Source organism: Geospiza fortis, unplaced genomic scaffold, assembly GCF_000277835.1.
Source record: "Geospiza fortis unplaced genomic scaffold, GeoFor_1.0 scaffold744, whole genome shotgun sequence".
In the NCBI taxonomy this organism is placed as follows: Eukaryota; Metazoa; Chordata; class Aves; order Passeriformes; family Thraupidae; genus Geospiza; species Geospiza fortis.
The window spans coordinates 141,940-153,178 of NW_005054617.1; the positions used below are offsets into that span (position 1 = coordinate 141,940).

Consider the following 11,239-nt stretch of genomic DNA (forward strand, 5'->3'; position numbering starts at 1 on the left):
CCTGTCCTCTGCTCAGATCCGTGTGATAAGGCCACCAAACTATGCTGGACCCTTGATGCTGGGGCTGCTGCTGGCTGTCATTGGAGGCCTCGTGTATTTACGGGGCAGCAATCTGGATTTTCTCTACAACAAAACTGGCTGGGCCTTTGCTGCTCTGGTGAGTCACCATGACTTTTGTTTCCCTGTAACATTGAGTTTTGTAGCAGTTCAAGTTTTCAGTAGCTTCTGTATTCCAAAAGTCTTAAAACTGGTTGAGGAAGAGGAAAATGAGGTACAGTTAGCTTTGCTTTTTCATAGATAAATAACATTCTGTGATCTTAGTCCCTTCAGCTCACTGAATGCTTGATTAGATGCCTTTTGCACAAAGATAAAGTGGGACAATCTTCAGCCTGTGTTCCAAACCAGTACATTTTGGTATAAAGTGAAAAGATATCAGGTTAAATTAAAAATAAAAGAGAATCCTTATTAAATAGCATTTCTTCTTTCCTTTTTAGTGTTTTGTGTTAGCAATGACATCAGGCCAGATGTGGAACCACATCAGAGGCCCCCCCTATGCTCATAAGAATCCCCATACAGGACAAGTGGTGAGTGTTATCTTCACTTTGTTTTCTGCAGAGTAAGGCTGATACTAAGAGACAAACCAGAGTGCAAATTCTGCTTTTGGCTTCTCTCTTTGTGAGTGAGACCCACCTCTCCTGCAGTGAGCAAGGCAAATCAACATGTCTTGCACATGTATTGTGTCTCCAATGGTGAAGGGATGTGATACCTTTACAGCACAGTAAAGGTATTTATAGGTTCAGTCTTAGATGCTAAAATTCCTGTTGCTGAGCCTGGCAATTATGTTTTAACCTGGTATTGTTAACTCACTCATCTAATGACTTCCATGTAAAACCATCTTTAGTTAAGATTCTTGAGGTAAATTAATATCTAGTGACCTCAGATTTATGAAGTCTCTTTCTTGGGAAAAAATTATTTAACATTATTTGAAATATACTGCTCTGTTCATAACATAGAATGAGATGCACTGTGAAAGTAGTGACAGTGTTCTGAGAGCATTGCATCTGCTCAGGTGCTTACTCATCACACACTGGCTTTTCTCATGTTTATACTCAGGGAATTAATTTGATGAAGTGTCCTTTTGTGCCTGGTTAGATGGGTCAGGCCCTCTGTATTTTTCTGTAGAAAATGGATAAAACTTTTATTTCCTAGATATGACATCACAGCCATAATAGGGTGTCCCGGAGGGATTAAAAAATGATATTTTTCCACAAATTTCAATTTTTCTGTTAACCCAGAAGTAAAAAGGTTTCAAATGCTTGGTTCTGGAACCAAGTGAGTCAGGTTCACACTCAGATTGAAGGGATTGCCCCTAAGCTAAGCAGCAGTGTACTCAACCTAAGAATCTCAGTCAGGGAATGGATCAGATTTGGATCACATTAGGATGCAGGAGGGACTAATCTTGTGGTATTTTGCTCAGCTGGACTGAGAATCTGGACCACAAAGGTTGTAGCAGCACTTGCTGTAATCTGAATGAGGCTGATAGTGCATGGTAATAGAAGAAGGATCTTTGCTTCTGTTGCAGCTCCCCCAAAAATCTGTGATCAACAGCTGAAATTGTTCATGCTCCAACTTCTGCTCTCTCCTGAAAAAAAAACCAATGCAAACCCCAGTTCCAGCTCTGTAGCTGTTGTTAATCATGTCAAAGTTGTCTCCAGTCTTTTCTAAATGTAATTACTCTTTGTCTCTTACAGAATTATATCCATGGAAGCAGCCAAGCCCAGTTTGTGGCAGAAACACATATAGTTCTACTGTTCAGTATCCTTCCTGGGAGAGGCTTGTGGTTGGTGACAGATTTTTGGTCAGCAAATGCTGCTGCCTTTTCTGTGGTGCTTTGTCATGCCTTTAATTGCCACCTAACACTGATGCAGAAGCTTGTAAAACCTTTCTGCACTGCCAACTGTGCTTTTCCTGTGCCTCTGATCTTGAAGTTGAATACAAAAATATTTACTGCTTCTCCCCTTCTTGTTTAAGTACCAAGCTGAATACATCACTAAAATTGTGGATCCCTCTGGAATCAGAAGATTCTTCAGGATACTCCCTGTTCCTCTGTGCATGTCTCTTTTCAATGTCACTTATTTCTTGCTTTGGTGTCGAATTCATTCCTCTATCACTGATCTTTTATTTCTTTGCTTACCTTCTTATAAGCTTACCATTTCTTCCTACTAATGATGCAGGATTGTGCCATGCTGTCAAGAAAGGCAAGTGGAAATTTTCAGATTGAGAGCTTTTACTTTTCTCATTTGTACAAAAAAATGCTTCTTTGGGGTCTTAAGAATACCTTAAAATTCAATGTTCTGGTTTTCTAGTCCCACATGTATGTTTTTGATCCACCATTTGTAACTTTAGCCATTTCTTGCTGGAGCTTTTCTTCTGTGTCTTGTCACCTATATCAGGATTCCTTTATTTTTTATTCAGAAGCTTTTCTTCTATTTAATTTTTAAAATTTAAAACAGGCACTTGGATGAAAACTTCTGATCTTTTTCTATTACTGTATTTTTGATCCACTTGGTCAATTTCAAAGTAGAAATTTTTGTTGATATTTATTTGTGTTACTGCTATCCATCAGACCAAACCCACCATTGCTGGAGACATTTTAAATTATTAAATTTGGTGAGGTTTCTGTGGGTTCAAATCACTTTCCTCCCGTGCTGAAGGTGGGCTGTGTCTGAAATGGAAAGATTCCTGGTGGTCCTGATGCTGTCAATGATAAGAATTTTTCCTTTCAGGAGGAGACTTGGGACTGGCCATTAGTGAAATGGAATGAAATCTTTGGGAATTCTGTCTTTCATTCCACTGGATTCACTACTTTGCTTTGCAAGGATTCATTCTTGGCAAATATCAGGCCTTTTGTGTTGTCTGTGCTTCTTTAGTTCTACAATCTTTTTTAATTTTATTTTAAGAATTAGAAAAGAAATATTGCCACTTGAAAGACAGCCTTGGATGTTGGATTAAGTACTGCATGTGTTTTATTTGTTCTCTTGGCTGAGTGAATGCAGAAGCTGAATTCTTTTGGGGATTTTCCAGTGGAGAACAGCAGTAGGAGTGGACCAAGCTCTCTGGGAAGGAATGCTGCTACATTACAAGCTGAGATAATAAATGCATGGTTTTCATTTTGCCTGAAGACTTTCTAGTTTATATTTTAAGCTTTGCATTTATTTTCTCTTAAAAGCTGACATTATGAATGTATTTCAGTTGCTTTTTTCTTTATCCCATACTTGCTGATTTGGCTGGGAAGTGTTTGATTTTTCCAGTGAGTTTTAATGCCCAGGTATGGTGTGGGAGCTGAATTTAGGGAAAAAAGAATGTTGTTTTGAGTCTCTTGTACTTTGTTGGTTAGCCTTAAACAGCATTTGTAGATGGTGGAGTTACTTTAGGAATGGTCCTTCTCCACGAAGCTGCTACTTCTGACATGGATGTGGGGAAAAGAAAAAGTAAGTACTGACAGTTTACTCTCTGAGCAAAGGCATATTAGTGAGGGTGTTTGATACACCCTGATTTAACAGAAATGCTTTTGCACTGGGGGGTTTTGTTCACTCCCCACCTCTAAGCTGACAGAATCATTTGGATTTTTGACAGTTTTTGGAGTTGCTTAGCAAACTACAAGATAAATCCTTTTGGCAGATGGAGAGAGATAAAGATGCTTTGCAGTGTTCTGCTGGTAGGGAGGAGAAGGGCCTTTTTCTCAAAGCATTTATATAAAATTGATGTAAAATTGGTGTTCATTTCATATTTCTCAATGACATGAGTAAAGCCCTCATCTGACCAAATCTGTAAACATTGCAGAAGGCTTGGGAAACCTGAGTCACTGAGGTGTTTGCAGGGGCAGCTGTCCCATCTCAGCCTCTCCCTGTGCATCTCTTGCAGTTATGTGCATTGCTGGCATTGGCTTGGTGGTGCTGTTCTTCAGCTGGCTGCTGTCTGTCTTCAGATCCAAGTACCACGGCTACCCCTACAGGTAAGGCAGCCTGGGCCCTGCAGCCCCTGCTCTCCTGGGCTGTGGGCTACAGCTGCACCACTGCTGCCTCAGTTGACAGGAAATACTCCTCTAAAAATGCTCCACTGGGTTCTCAGAGTAGCAATATTGGTTGATGAAGTCAGCAGAAATAAGAGTGTTTCATGGATATCGTGATTTTTTCAATCTAACCAAAGCAAACTCTACTTTTCATGCCATGGCATGTTATAAAATACTTAAATTTTCAGAATGATATTTCAGCCAGTTTATACTGCCAACAAATGTATTTTTCCCCCCTATTTTTCTTTCTTCCATATTCATACATTTTCATTATTAATCCTTCATTGTGAGAGCAGGGAGAATGCCTGATGATTTAAAGCTGCCTTCATTTGGGGATTGCTTGTAAGGAGTCCAATACTGTTAGTTGACCACTTCTATGTCTGTCTGACTGGTACAGACACACACACCCCTTAGGTGTGTTTGCTAGCTTTTATGCATTTTGAAGCAATAAGTACATGTTAAAGGACCAGTTTCTAATGATTTCACCATCTGCAATGAGCTGAATTTGTCTATAAAGCTAAACCCACAGACAGATATTGTGCCTTCTCTATGAGAAATGTGTTCTCATTTAAAAATATCTAAATAATAAATCCTGTTATTTAATGAAGACTTTTCTCAAGAGCAAAAGACAGCTGAAATTACTCCCTGTTTAATAGCTAGTCAGCTTTTATTCTGGTTTCTGCAATGGTCTTAGGTACTCCTGCTGACTTTATGGAAGGGAAGATGTGGTTGTCTTTGGTTTTGAGTTATTAGAAACTCATTTTTAAGTTATTTTTTTGGACAACTTTTGTTGTAGCAGCATCAGGCCCATTTCTCACTCTGATTTTCTTTGCCTTATAAAAGCTAAGTGGAACGTTGCACACCTTTGCTTCTTATAAAATTAATAAGAATGTTTGTTATTTTGCTCTTTGCAGTTTCCTAATGAGCTAAAGGATTCCAGTCTGTGACATCAGGAAGGTGGTGGCTCTGAACTTGGATGTGGTGGAATGAGGAGCTCAACGTGTGTGGTTTGTGCTACCTCTGCTTACACTGAGACAGTTAAACACTGAACCAAAGACAATGTAGTGCCTTAAATACAGCAAGCAGTTTGCTCTGAAGGACACAGAGTGTTAAGATGCAATCTCTCTTTCATAAGCTTTACATCTTCTTAAGCAGCTCTACTTCTAGCAAAATTCAGAACATAATGCTTAAAACTACATTTCCATGGACTAACTAGCAATGGTACTTTCAATTCACTTGGATAATCTGTTTACCATGAGGTTTTTTTTCCCTTGAATTATCACCTTATTTCCTGTTTGTGCATAGCAGGTGACAATAGCTTCTCTGTCATGCCTTTTCATGGAAACAGCTTCATGTACCTGGAAATCTTTTCCTTCAGCCTGTGTGCAACCCTTGGAGCATGCTCCAGGTTCCAGTGTGGAATGTGCAAATCCTAGAGCTGTGTCTCATTTTTGAGAAGAGTTCTCAACTGCTGTATGATGCAAGAGGTTGTTTCACACATGAAGGGGGAGTTTTCGACATGTTGGAACAGTTATTAATTAGTTAAATCTTTCTTTCCCAAATGCTGGAACTGCAATGTTTAAGTTGTAAACTTTGACTCAAAGCTGGAAAAAGAATTCTTAGACTGGCCAACACTCACACTCTTAAAAACACGAACCAAAAGTACAAATGTAACTATCTATGTGTTGCATGAATTCAGAGTTGCTGATTGGCTTTCAGGTTAGTGCCTAGAGCCCTGGCAAACCAACAGATGCCAGATTTCTGGTCACTGTATAAGTTCTTGCATTCTCTACTTGTATTCTCCACATTTTTATCCTTTGGGCAGAGATGTCTGCTCTCAGGATGAACGTTGTTACCCCAGGACACACTTGATAGCCTTACAATTGAATGCATGTGCTGCTTGCTCTCCCCTTTTGTTCTCTCACCTCACAAAGATACTTTGCCTTAAGAATTCTTGAGTGGAAGACATTGTGCCTCAGCAAAAACTGTTGTGCAATTCAGCAGTTGTACTACAGGAAATCTTTGCAGCCTGATTCAGTAACACTTCCTTCCGTAGGCTCTGCTGGCCTTAGAGGTTCATAGGCAGAGGGACTTTTGTCTCCTGCTTCTGCCTCTCCTCTCTCAAGGGGTTACAGAATCTGGATGTTTGAAATTGAATCTCAGAAGGGATTGTATCACTCCAAGCAGAATGTTATTCTTATGCAGTTTTGCTGAATTAATACACATCTCAAGTGCCTTAACCTTGCTAATTTTGTTGTTTGATGTTTCAACTGGTTGAGATGCATTTTTTATGCCATACAGAACGATGAGCCTTAGTGGAACGGATAAATTGTGTGCCTGACTGGATTTTGGACAAGTTTCAATAAAACATTTTAGCCTAATCCATGCTCCTGTGTCTTTTGAACTTTGACATAAAACAAGCCAACCTCTTTTCTTCCACTATTGTTTCAACATGTTAATCACAGCCTGTCTGTATAGAGAGAGTAAACTGAGTACGGGTGAGTAGACTGGATTAGTAGCCTCTGTGTGTTGATGTGGAGAATTACATCCCAGAATGTCAGCACTAGAGAGATGCTCATGTAGCCAGCTGATATTATAAAGATTACATTATTTTGGCTTGTCTTTGACAGCTGTCGTGCTGTGAAAATCTTGGATTCCTGGAGTTCTAGACAGATCAACTCCTGGTGTTCCTGGAGGTGGAATCTTGTTAGCATTGTAGATTTGCCTGGAACAACTCAGCACTGCTGTGGCTTGTTTTCCTGCCCAGCTGGTAAAATGCTTCCCATAAACTTGTTCACTTATAATTTATTCTGTCCTTCTAAAACCACCCAGTTCAATATTGACAAGTTTAAACAGTCACACCTCATGCAGGTGAATGCTGAATTCATGTTCCCCTTTCACTTGAGGTGGCCACGATGTTGAGAGTTTGGGATTTTCCTTTTTTTTCCCCCCATGCTGAGATGAAAATAATGCTCTTTTTTACAACAGTTTTTCTGCTCCCTAGGCTGAAACTGAAGTGCCTGGAGCAGGAAACAGGTATGGTAGTGGAGCAGAAGATGGAGTGCTTGCAAGGACCAGTTGTAGGTTTAGAGAGGATGAATTCTGGCAAGGTTTGACTTGTGCAGCAGTTGGGAGGTAACAGCTGGCTCTGGTTGGTACCCAGGGTGATTCTTGGTGCCAGGGGGCACTGGCACCTCACTGCCTGGTTAATGCAGCACAGCTGGGGCCAGCAGAACAAAGGTGGCCAAGGCAACACATCCAGGATGTGCTGTGGGGAAACTGGGAACTGCTGAGGACATCTCCTTTAGAAAGGGAATCATTAAATAGCTCAGGAGTGCCCTGAAAGCTCACTGTGAGAGAACACTTGTGATAAAGGGAGGAAATGGTGTGTTCTGCAGCTGAAAATGGACTCTGTGGTTTTGGTAATGGGGCTGGCCTCAGTGAATGCTGCTTTTTTCTGCTTTTGAGAAGGAGCTGTGGTGTATTGAGAAGATATTTTGGAATAATAGCTAGAAATAATTCAGGGAGCTCTCTGCACTAAGTGCAAGGCAAGATAGTTAATTTAAATGGAATTAACCTGTGTAATGGTTTGCATTATGTACAATTTACTGGATGTTCCTGCCTTCAGACCATTCTAGTGTTCAGCACAGGATGTGATTTTCATGAGGCCCTGGCACAGGGTGCCCAGAGAAGCTGTGGCTGCCCCTGGCAGTGCCAAGGCCAGGCTGGACAGGGCTTGGAGCAGCCTGGGACAGTGAAAAGTGTCCCTGCCCATGGCAGGGATGAGCTTTAATGTCCCTTCCAACACAAACCATTGTGGAGTTCTGTGATAGTGGTGCCTAGTGGTCATTCCTGCAGCTGAGCCTTTTACAGCTGCTCCATGAGCTCTTCAGGGCCAGAACTGCCCTATCCTGCAGCAAGGTTGAAGATATGTCCAGCTCTGCATCTGCTGTGCTCTTGGTGCTCATGCAAATAACCTTAATTAATCCCCTGCTGGTGATGGCCATGAGGGTAAGAACAAGTTCAGCTTCTGGGCAGGCAGGGGGTGCCCACCCATGCTTGGGGAATGTGATGAAGTGATGGCTGGCTGGGATTTCAGGAGGAAAATATGGGTGCTTTTATGGTCACAACCACTGGGAGTGTAAGCAAATGCACAGCCAGGTTTGTTCTGAGCCCTTAGAACATAAAAGCATAGCAGGGATTTTTTTGATTCCCAGCAAATCAAAGTTGGAGTTTTAGAAGTACTGAAAAAAGTCAGCTTAACCTTCAAAACATTTGGAACATCCAGAGAAAATCAGATGTGTGAATGGCTTCTGCTTGTTTGAATGTGCTGCCCATGACATGAGATGATGCCAAATCATGGAATCTTGTAGCCACACTTGGTTGGGAGAGAAGAACAGTCTGTAGTGTTCCTCCAGGGGCTGTTGGCAGTGCTTTGTGGCAGTTTGTCTTAAAAAATACCCATTCTATAATAGAAAAATTCTTAAATCAGATAATTTAAGAAGTTAAAGTTATTATTTAAGAAGTTAACGTGCTTTCATCTGCTGTGAGAAATAATTCTCACAAAGGATTTGAGAAAGTACTGGCACTTGGTTTCTGTGTTGGACCTTGGTGTTTGCTGTTTTCTCATGCTGGAAAAGCTTAATTCTCAACTACAAACCACTGCTCAAGTGACTCCACACCATTCCTTTGGAATTCCTAAGGGGAATAGAGCAACAGGAACACAAAGAACAAACCCAGGCCCTTGAGTGAGCATCGCCTGTTTTCGGTTTTATGATGCTTTTTCTCTGAGAAATAGAGAGTTTCATTGCACATAACCTGTTCCAATTAACAGCTCAGATCTTGATCATTCCTACAAAATTAATTTAAGCATAGCCTTTTATTGGTCTGGATTAATTGTGCTACTTTTATCATAGATAATAATATGAAAGAGATGTAGTTTGTATTTCTAGGTCAGGAGCACATCAAGTTATTAAAATATCCTCTTGTCAATTGATAGCTGTACATGTCTTTCAGCCATGTTCCTTAAAAGTAGGGTAATATGTACTTAAGAGAACTAATTGCTATCATTATGAAGGGTGTGATGAGTCTCTGCAGTGGTTTGTCCTGCAAGCTGAGCTCTGAATCGTGGCTCTGCCAGGCTGTTGGAGCAGGGGAAGGGTCCTGGTGCTGGGGAAATTAACGGGGTGCAGGTCTGCTGGATGGGAGGTGTTTCCCTGCAGATGCACTCAGTGTCTGCCTGCTCACAGATTGCAGTCTACAAAATGAGTCTGTGCTTCTCCAATCTGTTTTTTGACAGCTTCATGATAACCTCAGGTTTTGTCTTCTGGAGTAATTGCTGGGAGATGGGAGCATTTCAATTTTTACTTTATCTTGACCTTTTCTCACAGTAGGAATCCTTTTACATCTGTGACTGCAGATAGAAGTTATGAACTGGAGGCAATTAAATTTGGGTTTTTCAGCTGCTCTCAAATACCTTCCCCAAGGAAACAGTGAAAGAATAAAATACTACAGAGCAATAGTAATAAATCTATGTTATTCTGAATCAGTGGGATATTAGTTGGTAATGCTGACTAAATCCCTTGAGGAAGAAAATGAATGTTTTGTGTTCTTATTTTAATCACACAGTTGGGATCCTAATGCAGAGTTAAGACTGGATAATACTTCCTGTTTCCTTCATCTCTCAGGTGGCAGAGCACCTAGAATGGCTTTTTTCAATTTTTAATGGAATTTGTGGCAGTCAGTTATTATGGATTTTTTTTCTCCTAAAATCGAGTGAGAAGGCAGGTGATGCTTTGGTCCTCTCCAGCATCAGACAGAGTGTGGTAATAAAGCTGCTGCTAAATCTGCTCTTTGCTATTACTGAATCCAGCAGATACAGGGTGCAGCTTTGGGGAAAATGTTACTTTCTAAAGCAAATTGTGCTTAGACCTGTTTGGAGAATTTCCCTGGGAGATGTGTAAGCTTGGATGTGCTGAAGTGTGAAAGTGCTGTTGATTCTATTATCACAGAATGAAATCAGTGGTAGAGGTGATTTGCTTGGGGATTTTCTCATGTTTCATACACTGCTTTATGAAACAGGTGAGTAGGTACTTTTTTTTTTTTTTAGTTTCTGCAGAAAAAGATATTAATTTTCAAAACTGGTTTTCTTTTCAGCAAGTGCCTAATGCTTGTCACCTGCTTCAGATTCTGTGTGGTACTGGGCTTGGCTTTGGTGAGCCTGGTGAAGCCTGCTGAGTTCAGTCACCTTCTCACAGAAGCCTGCAACACCTTTCCTTTGAAGAGGGCTGCATTCCAATCCTCCTTCCTTCACAACTTCCAGCATCTGACAGGAGTGTAGAAGCTGCTAGCACCAACAGGCAAAATTGTCCTGGCACACTTAGGTGTAGCTGCCAGTGATGCATTTCCTTATCTGAGAGTTTTCTGATCAAGAAGGAGAAGTTGTAGCCCAGCTGGGCTGAAGCTGCCCCGGGCAGGGTTGCTTGGTGCTGCTCAGCCTGTGTGTGGTTTGAGTTATCCCTGTCCTGCTGTCTTTGTGCTTGGGGAACTCTGCTCCAAGCTTGCCTGTGGGCTTGGAGTTCCAGGGCTGGTTCCTGCAGAGATGAGGGTCCTGCTGGTGATCCCCATGGAGGAGGAGGGTCAGGATGGCGATCCCTGGAGGGGCTGAGGGTCCTGCTCCACAAATCAGGAGGATCACTGGTGATCCTGTTGAAGGAGTAGGGTGGTTGTGGTGATCCTTGCAGAGGAGAAGGGCTGTTCTGGGGATCCTTGTGGAGCATTGTTCTGGGAATCCCTGCAGAGCAGGAGAGTTGTTTTGGGGATACTCATGGAGTTGTTTTGGAGATCCTGGTGGAGCGGGAGAGTTGTTTTGGGGATCCTTGCAGAGGAGGACAGTTATTCTAGGGATGCTCATGGAGCAGGAGGGTCGTTGTGGTGCTGTTGGTAGGAATCTGGGCATGTGCTCCGTGTTACTGTTGGTGAGGGTGATGTGTCTGAATGCTGTGATTGCCCTGCTGTGGTTGGCTCGAGGCAGGAGAGTGGCCCAAAGCCGCAGTTCACCTGCGATGAGGTGGCTCCTGTCCCCAGTGTGACATGGGCGCCTGTCCCCAGTGTGACACGGGCTCCTGTCCCCGCTGTCCCCCCCCGGCAGTGTCGGCGCTGGGCTCC

General features: G+C 42.0%; 1 protein-coding gene across 1 annotated transcript in view; it reads left to right on the forward strand.

The window, feature by feature from the left end:
- MAGT1 (magnesium transporter 1) overlaps positions 1–6,453 on the forward strand; it is a 9,573-nt gene extending 3,120 nt beyond the window's left edge. Inside the window, exons 4-9 of the mRNA XM_005430305.2 lie at positions 17–157; positions 495–584; positions 1,752–1,815; positions 3,417–3,491; positions 3,925–4,015; positions 4,987–6,453. Coding sequence (XP_005430362.1) covers positions 17–157; positions 495–584; positions 1,752–1,815; positions 3,417–3,491; positions 3,925–4,015; positions 4,987–5,002 — 477 coding nt within the window. The 3' untranslated portion in view covers positions 5,003–6,453. The remainder of the gene's footprint in view (positions 1–16; positions 158–494; positions 585–1,751; positions 1,816–3,416; positions 3,492–3,924; positions 4,016–4,986) is intronic.
- The last annotated feature ends 4,786 nt before the right edge of the window (positions 6,454–11,239 follow it).